Here is an 18,304-nt window from a genome sequence, read left to right as displayed (position 1 = left end):
GAGCAGCTAACAGCCTATTATTTTGCATTGAAACAACTCAGTAGGCCATTCTTAATTGCACTGTGCTGCCTGATCACCTATTTATAAAGGTCACAGAATCCAAACAGCAGAGCTTCGTAGGGTTTGAGCCGTTCTCCTGTCTGTGTTGTTCTCCAGCGGCTGACGTCCTTTCACTGCAGAGGAGAGCTTTCTGTCTGGACTGCTTTCCCAGATCAAGTCATGTGCCATCCTTGAAAGCTCACACACCTTTTGTATAGTATCAGAATATGGGGTTGAGTCCGTTCAAGAAACAGTGAGAAGTCTTTGGTTAAAGTAGAAGGAAAGGAAAAGACGAAGATGAAATGCGAGCCCGTGCCGAGTGCAGTCTGTTCGCTCTGACAGAAGCCGCTGCCGAGGGTCGCTGGTGGTTGGTTGTTTTCCCTACATCCCGTAGGGGCATTCTAGTTGTGACTTAGGTTGGTTCTTCTCTTGTGCCATAAATAAGTTCTAGCTCCCTGTGTTGTGCGAAATATTTCTAATGGTAGCTATTACAGCATATTCTTAAAAGGAGAGACTCCTCTCTACATGGTTAAGTCACTTAACTTTTTCATTTATTGACTAAGTTAAGACTCCCTTTTTATGGTACTAAATGGGGCGGTCCATATCTGTCTTCACAGCAATATAAGAGAAAATTATACTAAATGTGTCTGCAGTCATTGGAAAGAAGAAATTCTCTAATTCCAGTGCCCTCTCTCTGCATCTCACTTAGCTCCCAGAAGCCCTCTGTGCTTCCTGTTTACCTCAACCGTGTTGTCATTCCCCAGTCGGTATGCACCTCCGCTGTTCCGAAAGTCTTCGCCAACTCCACGGTCTCTGTCTTCTGGGGCTCCAGTTCATTCTGCACCTCTTCTGGCGCTGGGAAAACTTCAGTGGAGCCCTGTCACTAACAAAGTGAAGTCTGAGTTGGTTTGGATTGACAGTGTAGGCTTTGGATGCACCAGCAGCCCACACATGATCTTCATGTTCTTTCCTTTCTTCGTTAATCAATAGAAATTTCTCATTTCCTAAACAGGACCAATCCCATGTCCATCTATCTGCTTTTGTGATGCCTTGTTTTTAGCCTCCAATTCAAATTCTGCTTTAATTCATCCAAAAAAATATGTATTGGGCACTTACTACATAGCAGGCATGGGTCTAAGTGCAGGAGATCTTGTAGGGAACAAAACCAGTCTCTGCCTTCACAGAGTCCCCATTCTGGTGACAGGGAGTAGATAGTAAACAAATGAAGGTATGGTATCTCAGATTCTTTTTTAAGATTGAATGATTTGTTTTAGGAGAGTGAGCATGCAGGTCAGGGGAGGGGCAGAGGGAAAGGGAAAGAATCTCCAGCAGACTCCCTTCAGAGCTCAGAGCCTGACATGGGGCTCGATCTCATGACCCTGAGATCATGATCTGAGCTGAAATCAGGAGTCAGACACTTAACCAACTGAGCCACCCAGGTGCCCCCAGTATTTCAGATTTTGATAAGGCTATGGGAGAAACGCATTGTGAGGGAGATAAAAAGGGAGATTGCTGTTTTATACGGAGTGATCATGGAAGGTTGATAGGTAATATTATCTGTCTAAAAAATGTGAAGGTGCAGTCCGTGGGGACATGAGGGGAGTGAGCGTTCTAGGCAGAAGGAACAGCAAATGCAAAGGCCTTTCCGGTGTGCCCCAGGAATAACGAGGCCCCTGTGCATGGGCACACAGCTTGTAGGTGTGGTGGTGAGTGCTCTTGGAGGTTCCCTCCATCCTCGTGTTTTAGGTCACTGAGGAAATAGAAGTTCGTGGAGTCCATTGACAGCGTGGAGGGGGTAAGAAACATTGGGGATTTGAAGAGAGGGGTGAAGAAGATAGGAAATAAGCATATGGCAGAGTGAGTAGACTCATAAACTATATTCTGCAGTTGCCTAAAAGTTTTTGAAAGTCCATTTTTTTAGGCATAATGAGATTATTAATTGTTGCCACCACAGGTCTTCCCCAGGTTTGTTGCCTTTTAAAGCACATTAGGCAAGAGCGGCCAAGCATGGACAGGTAGAATATACGGGTATCAGAGACTTTACATCCATCTGGGGACAATTATTTTGTGAGGGAGGAAAATGGGTAGACAAGCCAAACAAAAATTACTGTGTTCCTTTACTTAATGACACAGCGTGACGTGGCACTAACATTATGGATGGGGGCGGAGTCCTCAGGTCCACGCGCTCCCAGCCCACTGAGCAGCTCAGATGGCCCATGGGAAGTCCGTAATACCTTATACATCCATAGTGCCTTATGTTTGTCTAAACAGTAGAGAAAATACCTGCATAGCCTACTTCGTGAGGCTCTTGTGAGGGAACTGGAGTGGTCTCTGGCTTTATTCTAGTTACTTTCATGTTTAATGCACACATTAGCCCGATGTGTGCGTGAGCCTTTATTGTCTCTAACTGAGGCATGAGAATACTGACCCATTAGGTAGGTCTAATCCTATAGCCCACTGTCGCACGTTGGTGACAACTAACTAACATCAAGGCTATCAACACAACTAATTAGTGTCACTAATGAGTGTCAGAGCCAAGTTCAGAATTTCTTCTCTGATGGCAGAAAATATTCATGACCACCTAGTGTATGTACCAAACTGTCTTCACATTATGTGTTGTGTGTGAGGTCTCTCACTGAAGAACTTAGCTTTAGTTCTTCCCCCCACCCATGTAGTTAACATACCATGTTGTGTTAGTTTCAGGTGTACAGTATAGTGATTCAGCAATTCTGTGCATTACTCAGTGCTCATCATAACTATACTCTTTAATCCACTTTAACTTTGTCACCCATCCCCCCGACCTCCCCTCTGGTAACCATCAGTTCTCTGTATTTAAGAATTTGGCTTTTGGTTTGTCTCTTTTTCTCTTTGTTCATCTGTTTTGTTTCTTAAATTTTACATATGAGTGAAGTCATACAGTATTTGTTCTTCTCTGACTTATTTCACTTAGCATTATACTCTCTAGATCCATTCATGCTGCAAATGGCAAGATTTCATTGTTTTTTATGCCTAAATGATATTCCATTGTGTGTGTGTATACAGACACACATGCACTCACACACACACACACACACACACACACACCCCCTGTATGTTCTTTATCCATTCATCTGTTAATAGACATTTGGGTTGCTTCCATAATTTGGCTATTATAAGTAATACTGTGGTAAACATAGGGGTGCATATATCTTTTTGAATTAGTGTTTTTCATATTCTTTGGGTAAATACCTCGTAATGGCATGACTAAATCATATGGTAGTTCTATTTTTAATTTTTTGAGGAACCTCCATGGTTCCACAGTGGCTGCACCAGTCTGCATCCCACCCACAGTACATTAGGGTTCCTTTTTGTCTACGTCCTCATGAACACTCGTTGTTTCTTGAGTTTTTTGATTTCAGTCTTCTGAAAGGTGTGAAGTGATACCTTGTTGGGGTTTTGATTTGCATTGCCCTGATGATGAGTGATGTTGAGCCTCTTTTCATGTCTGCTGGCCACGTGTATCTTCTTTGTAGAAATACCTATCTGTGCCTTCTGCCCATTTTTCAGTGGAATTATTTGGGTTTTTGGTGTTGAGTTGTGTAAATTCTTCATATGTTTTGGATACTAACCCTTTTATATCAGATATGTCATTTGCAAATATCTTCTGCCATTCCTTAAGTTGTCTTTAGTTTTGTTGATTGTTTCCTTTGCTGTGCAGAAGCTGTTTATTTTTATGTAGTCCCAATAGTTTATTTTTGCTTTTGTTTCCCTTCCCTGAGGAAACGTATCTAGAAAAATGTTGCTACAGCCAATGTCAGAGAAATTACTGTCTGGTCTCTCTTCTAGGATTTTTATGATTTCGGTTCTCACATTTAGGTCTTTAATTCATTTGGGGTTTATTTTTGTGTATGGTGTAAGACGGTGGTCTACTTTCATTCTTTTGCATGTTGCTGTCCAGTTTTCCTAACGCAGTTTGTCGAAGAGACTGTATTTTTCCTGTTGCATATTCTTGCCTCCTTTGTCAAAGATTAACAGACCATATAATCATGGGTTTATTTCTGGGCTTTGTTCTGTTCACTGATCCATGTATTTGTTTTTGTGCCAATACCATACTATTTGATGACTACAGCTTTGTAATATATCTTGAAATCTGGGATTGTGATACCTCCAGTTTTGTTCTCTTTTTTTTTTTTTTTAAAGATTTTATTTATTTATTCGACAGAGATAGAGAGCCAGCGAGAGAGGGAACACAAGCAGGGGGAGTGGGAGAGGAAGAGGCAGGCTCATAGCAGAGGAGCCTGACGTGGGGCTCGATCCCATAACGCCGGGATCACGCCCTGAGCCGAAGGCAGACGCTTAACCGCTGTGCCACCCAGGCGCCCCTGTTCTCCTTTTTTAAGATTGCTTTGGCTGTTGGGGTTCTTTTGTGGTTCGATATTTGTTCTAAGAACTTAGCTTTAGTCCTTAATATTGTCAGCTCTCACTGGGCTTCTTCAGCTCAGTCCTCCAAAATGTATTTTTTTTTAAAGATTGTATTTATTTATTTGACAGAGATAGAGACAGCTAGCGAGAGAGGGAACACAAACAGGGGGAGTGGGAGAGGAAGAAGCAGGCTCATAGCGGAGGAGCCTGATGTGGGGCTCGATCCCATAGTGCTGGGATCACGCCCTGAGCCAAAGGCAGACGCTTAACCGCTATGCCACCCAGGCGCCCCCAAAATATATTTTTAAGCACGACACTAATTGTAGCTCATTTCATCAGCTGTTCTCTCTCTAGAGCCTTTTATTAAGACTTCATGGGCCCAGGGGCGCCTGGGTGGCACAGCGGTTAAGCGCCTGCCTTCGGCTCAGGGCGTGATACCGGCGTTATGGGATCGAGCCCCACATCAGGTTCCTCCGCTATGAGCCTGCTTCCTCCTCTCCCACTCCCCCTGCTTGTGTTCCCTCTCCTCGCTGGCTGTCTCTGTCTCTGTCGAATAAATAAATAAAATCTTAAAAAAAAAAAAAAAAAAGACTTCATGGGCCCAGTGAGATGAGTTTCTTTAACTAGAAAGCAGAATCATGAAGGATCTCAGAGGTGATAAGCCATCCTTGTTCCAGGAGCATGGCTTAGGCACCTTGACCCACAGCTAGTCCTCCTCTGCTCCTGACACAACCTTCTGTGTTCCTGAAAAGTGACTTTCTGTCAGACTTCTTCCACACGGATGCCAGGAGCAAGGCAAGTGAAAGAAACCTCTGGAACTAGACAGCCCAAACTCAGGTCTGGCTTTTGCCACCACCCAGAGTGACCTTGCGCACAGCACTGCACCCCAGGACCTTGGTTGCTTTAGCGGTAAAATAAGGATGACGGAAGTGCGGCCCTCATAGGGTGTTTGTGACGATTAGATGAGCTAATGCGCGCTCAGCGCTCGGTGCTCAGAGCAGGGGCTGGCCAGCAGTGGTTGCTTGCTCAGTAACCGAACCGCTGTGGGAGTGGTGGCTGTTACTCGTTTCACATCTTAGCCCACTTAATCCAGCATGTTCTTCCCGGTGCCATGAAATCACTGTGTTTCATTTTAATTGTGGTACTAAAGGTCTTGGTTTTTCTGGGTGTTTTCTAGTCAGATACTCATCCTCTCCATCTCCCACCTCAGGCGCCCTCTGCCCGAGGGCTGCTCACTCCGGAGCTGTCGTTACTGCTTCCAGTGAAATCTCCGTAACAGATGTTCTGCCAGGTGTTTCCCTCCTCCATCAGACAGCTTAGCAACATCCCTGCTTATCTTGCCCTTTCATTACCTAATTCGTTATTAACTGTGACCTGTTGAGAGAGTGGAGGCATTCGGAGAGGAGGATGAGTAAGAGGTTAGGATTCTGTCTGGAGCAAGGTGTGCGTGGAGGGGAATTGTAGGAAAGGGGTTGCTGTTTGCAGGAAGGAAGGAAGGATCACCTCCCTCTTATCTCTGAAGCCAGGGTTTCATTTTAGGCAAAATATTAAGGCCCTCTAGTTTGAAACAGCTTAGGTAGTAGCAAAAGTCTGACTGAGGCCTGTAACAGATAGAAAGAAAAATTTGAAAGTGAGGCGAAGGGAGAAAAGTGGGAAAATCTGGTTCTCCTTCCACTCATCCCACTCCACCACCAGCAAATTACAAAAATGCCAGTAGAAGGTTCCTGGAATGCAGGAAAGACAGTAATTCTGTTGCAGAATTATATGAAGTGTCCCACGTCTCTGGCAGACTAGGTTTGGCCTGCTCGTGTGGGAAGACGATGAGGAAAAGAAATGTTGGGGTTTTGATTTCAGGACCTTATTTAGTGTAGAGATTCCGTGACCGCCCTGTCTCCACGGGTGATGTGGGAGCCTTCGGATTCAGGATCCCTGGCGTTATTATTAGCATCATCTCTGTTCATAGGACTCCAGCCCTGGGCGGGGAGGTGGCTGATCCCAGTGCCTTTCCTCTCTCAAAGCTGGACGTTAGTTAGGTCTGTGGATCCTGAAAGCCCTGGGTGGTTTTCTGCCTTCCAGCAGCTGTCATGACAGCTCTGCTTTCCACCCCATGGAGTCACGAGCTTTGGGGTGGGCTGGCCTGACATCTATGGCCCCAGGGCTCTCCTCGTCGTCAGGACCTCCTTCTCCCCGGCTTTGCTGGAACTCGGAGCGCTCCGCGGTCGCTTCCAGGGCTGTCATATTCTCCCTCTGATGTGCAGCCACAACTTCATTTTCAGCTTTTATCACTAGACTTCCTTACATGGGAAGAAGAAAATGTGCTGTGGCAGATAGCCTCAAGTGTGTTTGCCCTTCCCTTCCAGTGGGCAAATCCCTGGTAACCCGCTCCCGGCCGCTGGGTTAGATGGTCTGGGAACACCAGGCAGGAGGCTTTGCCTTTCTGCATTTGCCCCACCGCGACTGCGGTCAGATCTGGTTGCTCCCACTTTGATGTTGTGCCTGACGCTGATTTGGCAAATCCCTTTCTCTGTGCGGCTTCTCAGACCGACTCTTCTTCCCCCTCGGGGCTGTCGTGGGCTTCATGCCGGACGCTCTGGTCCCTGCACTTGGTTGCCCTAGTTTTGCGTATGATTACGCAATGAAAGCCATGAGTAAGTTCAGTAACTGTTACTTTTTTACTTGAAACCTTCATGCCCTCAAATGCCTGTTACCACTTGGGAGCCCTTCCTGAGTGGTAGTGGCCGGTGGTGGCATTGCCTTTTGCTCGATCAGAGTGTAGACCTGGAGGAGTGCCCTGACCCCCGCCCCCCGCCCCGGGTGACTCAGGGAGCTGCGACAGGATTAGAGCTCAGGGTTCCTGAGTCCCAGCCCACCGTTCTCTGTTCCAGGGCACTTCTTTTGGGAGTATAGATGACAGACGGCAGTCATCGCTGCCGCGTACCGAACATCATATAGGCGCCAGGCCCATACGTGATCTCCAGTCCTCACACTTCCGTAGAGTTTACAGAGAGACAGAGACTGAGAGAAGCTAAACAAGCGGGCCAGAGGCACTTGGCTCGTGGCGGCAGACTACAGATGGAGCCCAGGGCTCTCATAGCGTGCGCCCTGTGTTCTTCCTGCGTCTAGAGGGCTTGTGAAAGCTCCTGGGAACTTGTAGCAAGGAGGAAATCTCACTTGCCCTTCCCGTGCCTTCCTCCATCTGATAGCAGATAAGCCGTTCCCACCTGCGCTGGGTGCCGGGAAACAAGAGAGACAGAGCCCCTGTATTGTTCCTAAAGCTTCCCCCCACTCCCCGTTCTCTCTTCAGCATCCCTTCCGTTGCCACATTTGTCAGTGTGGACAGCACCGTGCTTGAGGTCGCCTTTCTTTCCCTCTCGGCAGCCACGTGAGGACTAGGTATGCGAGACCCGGGTCCTATCCTGACTGGCTCTGTGTGTGACCCTTGCAGGAACTCACGCCACGTGAGGACTCACAGCGTCCTGGCCAGTTACCACAAGCCGGAGGCTTTCGCTTCCTCCTCTCAGCCTCTTCCTCTGGAGCACTCTCTTAGCCCCTGTTCCAAAAGGCAAAAAAACCAACTAGCTCAGAAAGAATAGGCCACTTGCCTACACATGTCATCTGGTGAGCGGCAGGGGCAGTTTGGGCTCGGGCAGACGGCTGTAGAGTGGAGGCTCTTAGCTGCAGCTGCGTCCCAGGCACTTGGGGAGCAGGCCCGGTCTCCCCCACACAGGCCGCGGTTGCACCAAACGACGGGCTGGGCACTAGGAAGTATGGGGGCAACAGAAAGAGGCTTTTAACTGCAAGTCCCGCTTGCTTGGTCTCTCTTCTTAGGTGGTGCCTGTATTTTTGACAAAAATAATCCTCTCTCCAAAAGTGAATTAAAAGGAAATTGGTATTTTCACTGAAATACAGGACAAACATGCCAGAAATCACAAAGAATCTTTATAAGTCCAAGTTCTTAAAATAGGAAGACAAATGCCAGTGATTTCACTGGGCCAGGAGAGCCAAGCAGCTGCCTGCTCAGACCCTAAGATGGATGGTTCCAAATCAGCGAGGGTTTGTGATTCCTCAGCTGTTGTGGGAACATTGGCTGTAGAGCACAGGGAAGAGAAGGGTGACGGAGATACAGTTCTGCTGAGCAGGGAGCCCACAGTCTAACGGACGAGGCCGATAAACAGAGACTCGCACTGTAGTGAGTGCCCCATAACAGCGACGCCCGGGGCCTGTGGAAGCCGATCTGTTGACAGGCCTAGGGCGCACACAGGAGGCATTCTGGAGAGCGGGCCAGAGCTGAGGCTTCCGTGTCTCGCATGCAAGAGTGTGATCTGGGCCCAGAAATGTAGTATCAGGGAGATTTTGATGGTGTATGTAGATGCCGGGAGAGCATGTTGCAGACAAGGCCTGCCCTGGCCAGTAAGCAATGTGTGGTTCCTGGTTCTCTCAGTAACTTCTCAAGCTTTGCTTATCAGCACTGGAGGTGAAATCTTCGTGCGGGGTTTTAATGCCCCACAGATTCTGGGACATTAAGCTCCATTTGTTCATCTTTGTACCCAGGCCCGATACTAGTAGGGACTCCAGAGGTATTTGTTAAACCAGGGAGCTGGAGCTGAGGTCACGAGGCCTGCGGGTGATAGGGCAGGAGCCTGCCCAGGCAGGGAGTCTTCTGTGGACGTGCTGACTTCGCAGAGGCCCAGTGCCTCCCCTCACGGACTCCCCTGGAAAAAGAGTACAGAAATCCCTGCCTCAGTGATTATTCGTCATTTCCTGTATGCTTCCTTTTTAAAACTATGGTCTTATTCCAGGAAGGATTTCAAGACAGGTGAGTATCTGCTCGGTCCTGGGTGTGTCTACAAATAGCTCGAATGACTTGTCTTCACTTGATCACAGAGCCAGTATGGCCAGCCAAGAACAGGGCATGTCCATCCTACAGCTTCTGGTTCCAGGGTGGCCCCAGCAGCTGCTCCTTAGCTGAGTCTCTGCTGGCCCAGGATGATGGCTTGCATGCTCCAGTAGGACCTGTAATCCTCAGGTCCTTCACACCCATGCAGTGACCACATTTTTCAATTCCTGAAGGATGTCGTCATTGGAAACCCCTTCTTGTGGTATTTCCAAGGAGTTTAAGGGCCTAACAGGAATAAGACCCTGAGAAGCCACCCTGCACACTTCTCTGGGCAGGTCATGTTGTGTGAAATCATGGGTCTGTGTGCGTATGTGTCTCTGTGCTCATTGTTCTCCTAGCAGAGGGGGACTAGGATTTGTAAGATAAAGGCCCTGTTTATGACTCTTAATTGGTTATGGGATTTTTATTCCTATTAGGCAAGTCTCCTAGCCTTCTCTGACTCAATTTACCCAATCATGTTCCCTTATTTAGTAAAACAGGTATAGGGCTTGCAGTTCCCTAAGATTCAAAATAAACCACGTGGCCAGAGCATCCTTATTACGTTTTCTTATTATATCCAAGGGTTGCTAAGATGCATGTGAACCTAGTAAGTGTTGAAAACCAACATCCCTAATCTGTGGGCACCTTAGGAAAGAGGACATGCTAACAGAATGATTTGGTACAGTGGGATCAGTAGGAAGTAAAATACCTCGCGACCTGAGCGTTTCCCGTTACCACAGGACTCAGGACAGGAAGACTCCGCCACCCCGAGGCTTTCTAGCAGCGCAGGGTAGCACCTGCGTGCTCGAAGTGCAGACTGAGGACTGGAGTTCTCGCCCTTGCCCGCGAGCATGTTAGAAGCCCAGCACCTTAGACCCCACCCCAGACCTGCTCCCCGGACTCTGCATTTTAACAAGAGCTCCCGGGGGTTCTTATGCACAGTCAGATCTGAGAAGTGGTGGGTCAGAAAGCGTGAGTTCTGCACTTTCTGCCTCACTGAGCAAACTCCCGGGGGCCAGAGCCACGTATCCTACGCCTAGAATAAACTCATCTGCCACATCGTATTTCCAGGGGGTGAAAGCAGGATTCTATTTTTAGCAGTGGCATTTTCTACTTCTGACCTGACCTTCACTTTCCCAAAATGATTTGAGTTGGTTTCCAAAATACATCCAGTAGGATGAAATACATAAATGAGGAAACCTTTATTATAAAAGTGGGTTATAATTGCATACATAAATGTTTGCCACTGTGTCCTAAGCCGTTGTTCGTTCTCTGTAACTAACATTTAGCCCTGAGTTCCCTAGTGATACAAACAAAAAAGAAAATACAGTTATTAGCAGGTTTGTGTCCGGTACAGCTTTTCTCAGCAAGGTCAGTGGGTCACCATTAAGTGGCCGATACCATCCACATTTATGTAACAAGGACAATAGTACATTTCATGAGTCTTTTTTCTTACAATATCCCTTCAAGGCAAAGGGCTGTTTTATAAAAGTACCTCTATAAGGAGAGACCTTTTCTGGCTCTTGCTGCTTCATCATATGCTAATTTGGTTTTAAACCTTCTATGTAATTAGCCTGCCTTCTTTGAGAAACCCTACCACAGAGTAACTGGGGAATAAGTGAAGGTGACATCGGGGCGGCTGGGCCCTGTCATATGGCCTGTGGCAGGCCCCACAGCTGAGGTTTTGAATGGCTGATAAAAGACAAATATCACCCTGTCCTTAACCCACCCCGCTCCCCAGTTTATGCCAGTGATACTAAAGGGATTTGGGAAATCAGGTGGCAAAACCATGTTTTTCATTAAGTCTCTCGAAGGTAATTATTTTTCCTTCTTCTGCTTTGAGCTAGGTGTGTAGTATTTCTCAGACTTTCCAATCTTCTTGAGCTTGGCTCTTGACTGTGTATTTTACTTAATATCTGTCAGAAGTGTGGCACTCCACACACTTTATCTCCAAGAATATGGTTGTTTTTCTTACCAAATTACAGAGAAAAGGTGTCTTCAAAAAGTGTCAAGGCAAGTTTAAACATTCTCAGAGAACGATCTCTCCATTTGTCTGGCAGACCCAGAGACAGGGAACGGAATGAGAAGGGGAGCCTCTGGGGGTCCCCTCGTCTCTTTTCTGGCTGTTTTAGATCTTACTGCCCTTCTCAGGATTTCCGCTGAGCCGCCTTGTCCTCGGCCATCTCCACATCACCGAGGGCGTCAAGAAGAACTTAGGCGTTACCTTAGTGAGTGGCACCACTGTGGGTTCCGGGGGCATGAGATGTGAGCCTCCTCATAGCTGCCTTCTGGACCTTGAAGGAAATCCTTTTGGACTGGTCAGAAGGTGAAGTGGTGAAGGAGCTCCCCTCTAGGCTAGCGTGAGTGATTTCAAGGGCAGTGCTTCTTCCAGTCTCCCTGAGCTCTTAGTACATTGTTTCCCCCAAGGATAGTAAAAACCTTGAGGAAAAGAAGCAAAGTCCTTCCCGGAAGACAAATTTATGTAACCTCTATGTAATGCTTTTTTTTTTAAGTTCAGAATCCTTCTTAGGGGGAAAACAAAAGTGGACATGTCTGTACCTTCCTCACAGAGTGGCACCCTGTCTCCGCCCAGACCCTTGGACACTGAAACCCTCCTTTACGGATACATTCGGGGTGTATTTAGTGATGCTTTTATTCATGCCAAGAGAGGTTCACAATAAATACAGAACAAAGACCTCTTTTGACTAATTCTAAACATAAGATAAAAATGCCTGAAAGCAACATTTAAGGGTAGCTCTAAGTTGTAGTAATAAAAGCTAGCATGTACGGAGCCCTTGCGAGGTGCTGGGCGTGCTAGCGACCCTTTAAATATGTATCACGTCTAATTTAATTTTCAGTGACCCCATAAGGAAAGCATTTTCTTCTCCCACAGGTGAGGCAGTTGAGGCTCAGAAAGGTGACTTACCTAAGGTCACCTAGCAAGTTAGTGTCACCACTGGTATTCCAGTTTACATCAGACTCCAAAGCCTATGGCTGCCTCCCCCAGGATCCCATTCCTTTCCTCTAGGTAAGAGCGTCGGACCGGATCCACCAAGAGTAGCCTAGAACCACGAGATCAGTGTGTCCGCCACAGTAACAGGTGGAACAAAGCAAGACAGTTGTAGAAATAAGTTAGACTTCACCTCTTCCAAAAAGCAGTAGACTAACCTTGCAAGCCATTAGGTGGCTGCCAGCTTTATCACGAGACAGGGAAAGGATGTGATTTTGTGTTTATAGTGCACCCTCCCTGACACCATTGAAGAAGGGGCATCTTGACCGCCAGCTGCAGTCATGGGTATGGGAAGCAAGCCTGGGTGGAGTCAACTGCTCTGCACTAAAGGCAAAAGGGGCTCAAGGAGCCCTGAGAAGCCTGTATAGGGAAACTCAGACCACAGCGGAGCCGGTCCTTACACAGGTCAACCTGGGGGGTGGCACCAAGGGGCTTCGGAAGGATGTGCCCAATTCTAATTAATGCTGATAGCATGGATCTCCTCTGAGGGGCACAAGGAAGACCGTGTTCTGTGTCACCGTTGGCCAAGCGCGGAGGCTGCCCGTGGGTGGTGTTCACCTTCTCGTTTCTGATTTCCAGGCAGCCTCGGAACCCGTCCTGGACCCACAGCAAATCCAAGCGTTTGATCAGCTTTGCCATCTCTACCGAGGAAGTTCCCGGGTAATGTTTTTGCGGTGGTTTACATTTTTAATTCCCTATTTATAATTACTGTTTGGGAAGTGCAACGTCGTCTGGTCCTCACTGGGGACTTGGCAGAGGACACAGGAAGGGCCAGATCTCCATCCCTTACTTGCTGAGGACACAGAATGGCGTCTGTGTGTGTACTCCCTTTTGCAGGCCTTTGTTTATACTAATGACAGGCCCATCTGCCCGAAGCTCCAGACCCTGCCAGACATCTGCGCTGGCTGAATGTGTTTTGGCCATGAAACTCAAATGCTGAATGACAGGGGTAACCAAGACAGAAATGGAAACGCAGGCAGCCCAGGGCACCTGCCATGAGCCTGTCTCTGGCTTGCTTCTCTCTGCTGCCATCCTTAGCACGGGGCTCACCTCACCTGGTTTAACAGGGCTGCTCCGGCCTCCCCCATCACAGCTGCGTGCCGGCTAGCAAGGCGGAGGCAAAGGAGGACGGGAGGAAAGAAGCCCTCTACTTACTGACAATTCTAGAAGTGGCATGTACCACTTCCCTTGTCCAGAACTTAGACATGTGTCCACACCTGACTGCAGTGGAGACTGGCAAGATGGGTCTTTATTGCAGGGGGGCCATGGGCTGAAATGAGTGGTAGGCATACAGAACCATAGAAGAGGACAGCCCGGGAGAGCTGCCAGCAGTCCTGCCCTGCGTCCATCTGCGCGCCCCCCAGGCACATCCCAAGGGTGCCCGATAACTCTCTCCGCCTGTTCTTCCTCGCCTGCTGATGGCAGGTGGCACCCCATCCGGCCCCCCAGAGCAGGAGCCTGGCAGCACCCCTCTGCTCCCTACGACTCCCCAGGGAGCTCCCGGAGGCATCTTCTCTGTACCTTCTGTGGCTTTCTTTCACAGGGCCCCTGCAGGTCTTCTGTCCCTGCTGCTGCCATCCCATCACCTGTAGGTGGAGTCCAGACTACGCCTTCTCCACGACCCCAGTCCTGCCTGAGTTCCAGCCAGGCCCAGCTTTTCTCGGCGCTCATCTTGAGCTCACGGCTCTGCTTCTGTGCCTGGACTCCCTGTTCCTGTGCAAATACTTCCTGGGGGGCTCAGCCGCCCTGAGGAATAACGGTGTTCCCTCTTTGAGAGTTGGTTTTTATTCCAGGAAACTTCTCCAGGGGCTTCCGGATTGGGGTCCAGCAGCTTTGTTGAAATGGCTTCACCTCCGTCCCTTCTCAGCCAGGCTCTGCCCCGGGAGTTGGCTTCCTGAGCCTTCTAAGGCAGTTCTGCTTCAAACTGTTGAGCCATTACTCAGGACTCCTTGATTTCCAGATCACAGAGTTACAGAAGTAGAACAGAAAGATCTTCTCAGGAAATAGAAAATATTTGTGCGGTTGAACTTTCTAAACCTCACAGGGTCTGAAAGTGAAAGAACTTTGAGTTTATGTAACATCTGTTGCCTGTTCTGTTCCTAGTCTTGTACAGAGTTGGTCTTAGGGAGAACTTCACAGGCTGATGGCAGCTGAGAGGGTTAGAGAGGATGAGAAGTGGCAAAGATGGGGCTCGAGCGGACCAAGGCCCAGGCGGGACTAGGTGAACACGCGCCTGCCCTGCGCCTGTAGCCAGCTGGGGAACTTGCAGGTGGAGCTTCTGAGCTGGTGTTGGGACCTGGGCCCTAGAGCCGTCGCTGGGGCCGGACTGCTTTAGGTAAATTGGCACTTTGAACTGAGAGGCCCTTTGGTGGTCTCTCCAGTTCCCACAATCACGGGTAGTAAGTTTTCAACAGAAGTGACAAGTGGATGCTTGTGCCGTTCTTGCCGTGATGGAGAGAGAACCTTTTAACGGCTAGATCAGCCGGAGGACAGACCGGGAAGGCAGGACCGGGGCTGGCTCGGCTGAGCAGAAATTGCCCCATGGCCCCGAGGCTGACTCCTTCACTAGCACTCACCACCGCGTGACTTAGGGCAAGTTAAGTCTGGGGACTCTGGGTTTTGTACACAGAGGGTTCTTACGGAAGATTAGAAATCGTACACGTGTAAAGGACCTAGCATAGTGCACTCGTTACAATTTCCTTGCACTGTTGGAAGTTCCTGCGAACGTGGGGTCCAGGGCCTGACCAGACATGACGGCCCTGCTGCGTCTGACAGCTCGCTCCTCACAGCTGAAGTCGGGGCTGGCCGCGTGGAGCGATCCCAGTTACGGAAGAGCTGTCAGAGCCAGGGTCATAACTCAGGGTCATTGGCCCTGACAGGAACTCACCAAGAGGGAGAGTGTAGAATGAGATCCTCAGAGAACTTGAGAGAGAGAGACACAGAGAAAGAGAGCACCCCGGGGGGGGGGGGGGGGGAGCAGAGGGGGAGGTTCCGGCTGGGATGTATCCACTCCGGTCGCAGCAGCATTAAAATAATCTGGGCCCTGGAAATGAAATGAACTTGCCCAAAGTCACATTACTGGTTTGTGAGACGCAGACCTGGAATCCAGACCCAGTTTTACACTCTCCCTGCCATGTAGCACTGTCCCTTGTGTACCTGAGGCAGGGGAATCGAGGATCCGCCACCTCTGTTCCACACCCCCTCCCAGCACGTTCTCTGCCCCCACACACCTTGGCTGATGGGTGTCCCTTTTTTTGCAGCTGGCTCTCCTCACAGAACTCTCCCAGAATCGCAGCAGCGAGAGCTACAGGCCATTCAGTGGCTCCCAGAGTGGCCCTGCTTTCAACAGCATCTTCCAGAATGAGAATTTCCAGCTACAGCTCATTCCCCCACCTGTGACTGAGGACTGAGGCCTCTCTGGGGCCTGGCACTGGAGACCAGAGATGACCCTGACACATCCAGGGAGGGACCCCCTCTCTCACTGGCTTAGCCCCTGTGCCTGCCCCCTTCTAAGAGGAGGTGGACGTCCGTGCCCATCATTCCCTGGGGAGACTCCCTGTCTCTCAGCATCAGTTCACCAGACCAGTTGATTTTGTTTTGCTTCTTCAGCAAAGGAGTGTCCCATACTTCCTTCCAGCTTTTTAAGAACATATGCTTTGCCCTTTGGGACTTTTTCCAGTTTGCCTGAAGCTTAGAGAATAGACAGAACTCGGGCAGAGGGCACTCAGGAGTCTGTCCTACTTCATCCCCTCCACCTGCTGGGTAACATGGAGGAACTTAGCTCCTGCTGCTGTCAGGAAGGCAGAATGGTGGTGGGTCAGGCTGCAGGAGGACTGAAAGCTGCACTGGGCTATGGAGGGGCAAAGATCTGGGGCAGGGCATGTCCCAAAACCTATTTGAGTGTAAGATTTGCCCTAACAAACAATAAATGCCTCTCTGTTTATGTTCTACAGGCCTGCTGGCTAGCTCTCGGTCTAAAGTCATGAAGGACATTTAGAGCCCTTGTTGCCACAATTCAGTTTTATTAGTTCAAAGTCAACCCTCTTGTACAGATAAAAAAGCTGAGACTCACGTGATAAATAATTTAACCAAAGCACCACACTCAAGAAATGACAGGGTGGCTCGGTCAGTTAAGCGTGACTCTTTATTTCAGCTCAGGTCGTGATCTCAGGGTCGTGAAATCAAGCCCCACATGGGGCTCCGTGCTGAGCATGGAATCTGCTTAAGATTCTCTTTCTCCCTCCCTCTGCCCATTCCCCCTCCCCCAGCTTGTACATGCTCTCTCTTTCTTTCAAAAAAGAAGAAATGGCAGAACAAAGTTGGGTTCAAGATAGATAGATAGCAGTGTGACAAGAGCCAGGCCTCATCTCCTCCAGTGGACAGAACAAATCAACAACTACATATGGAATAATTCCCTCTGAAAGGGAACTGAAAATTGAATGACCAGAGCCTCCACAACAAAGCTTGAAAGGACAACATCCTCGTGGGAAAGAGGGGGACACACATCAGCCATGGGGAAGTACAGTCGTGCGGGATCTCAAAGGTATGGAACTTTTCCCCGAGGGAGGGAGGGATTTGAGCTCTACCTCAGATACCCCAAACCTTAGATCTTCCACAGGAGATCAGGAGAGATGAGCCCTCAAAACAGCAGGTTCTGAAAATCAGTGGGGATTATGTCCAGGAAAACTATTAAACTGTAAACAGTGGAAAGCCCACTCTTAAAGGGCTGAGGCACAGACTCACTGTACCCAGAAGCCAGTGCAAAAACACCAGTTTAAAATCACACAGACCCATCAGTAAAGGAGACCTATTTACTAAGCTTAAAGCGTCTGCCAAAGAGGCAGGCACCACAGATTCCCCCTGGGGACTGAGACGCTGGCGGGAGCCACATCTGTAATCTCAGTCTACCTCGATAACCCCCATACTGGCAGGCCATTTTGGAATTCTCCCTCTAAATCTTACACCCCACTGACAGCCCCACCCAAACACACTGCAGTCATCCTGACACCCCACAGTCGGGCCAGGGCCCAGCCCCCCACCCACACACCACAGCCACAGCCTAGCACACAGCTCACATGGGACCAAAAGAGACCAAAGCAAATCCATTCTGCATTCCACAGGACACCGCCTACAAAAGGCCACTCCTTCAATACTGAGACATGTCACTGACTTACCTAATACACAGAAACACACAGAGAGGCAAAATTAGAGGATAGAAGAATATGTCCAAAGAAAAGCACCAGACCTCAGGAAAAGAACTAAATGAAAAGGATTTGCAGACTACCTGATAAAATGGTCATAAGGACACACACCAAATTTGGGAGAAGAATGGATGAGCACAGTGAGAACTTCAACAAGGAGAAAGTACCAAACAGAAGTTACAACTAAAAAAATAGACTAGAGGGTTTCAACAGACGGCTGAAGTAGAACAGATCTGTGAGCTGGAGGAGGAGCGATGGAACTCGCCCAGACAAAGCTGCAAAATAATAAAGAATTAGGAAAAGTGAAAATACCTTAAGGGACCTTTGGGTCTTATAAGCGGAGTAGTATTCACGTTATTTAGCTCCCAGAGGAAAACAGGGCCAGAAAAAGTATTTGAAGAAATATTGGCTGAAAACTTCTCTAATCTGGAAAAGGAATCAGACATCCCAGTCCAGGATAAACCAAAGAAAACCACACTAACACACGTTTTATAATTAAAATGGTAGAAATTAGGGGCGCCTGGGTGGCTCAGTTAAGTGTCTGCCTTCAGCTCAGGTCATGATCCCAGGGTCCTGGGATCAAGCCCCACATCTGGCTCCCTGCTAGCTTCTTCCGTCTCCCTCTGCTCCTCCACCACTCCCACCCCCTGCTCATGCTCTCTCTCTCTTTCAAATAAATGAATAAAATCTTTTTTAAAAATGATAGAAATTAGAGAATCAGGAGCAGCAGGAGAAAAACAATGTGTTAAATATAAGGAAAATCCCATAAAGCTGTCC

The 18,304-nt window shown here is 48.6% G+C and overlaps 1 protein-coding gene across 5 annotated transcripts in view; it reads left to right on the top strand.

Annotated features, from left to right (window-relative positions):
• VPS8 (VPS8 subunit of CORVET complex) overlaps nt 1-16,276 on the top strand; it is a 234,791-nt gene extending 218,515 nt beyond the window's left edge. For 3 of the 5 annotated variants that reach the window (XM_011220314.2, XM_034661727.1, XM_034661735.1), the window contains 2 exons: nt 12,906-12,986; nt 15,587-15,736. In XM_011220314.2, the coding sequence (XP_011218616.1) occupies nt 12,906-12,986; nt 15,587-15,736 (231 nt within the window). Of the gene's footprint in view, nt 1-748; nt 2,865-12,905; nt 12,987-15,586 lie in introns of those variants that run through there. The other 2 variants (XM_019795771.2, XM_034661730.1) reach the window with 2 other exon arrangements.
• Nucleotides 16,277-18,304: the final 2,028 nt, after the last annotated feature.

The sequence above is a fragment of the Ailuropoda melanoleuca genome, chromosome 1 (assembly GCF_002007445.2).
Source record: "Ailuropoda melanoleuca isolate Jingjing chromosome 1, ASM200744v2, whole genome shotgun sequence".
Lineage (NCBI taxonomy): Eukaryota > Metazoa > Chordata > Mammalia > Carnivora > Ursidae > Ailuropoda > Ailuropoda melanoleuca.
This window is presented reverse-complemented; position numbering and strand designations above follow the sequence as displayed.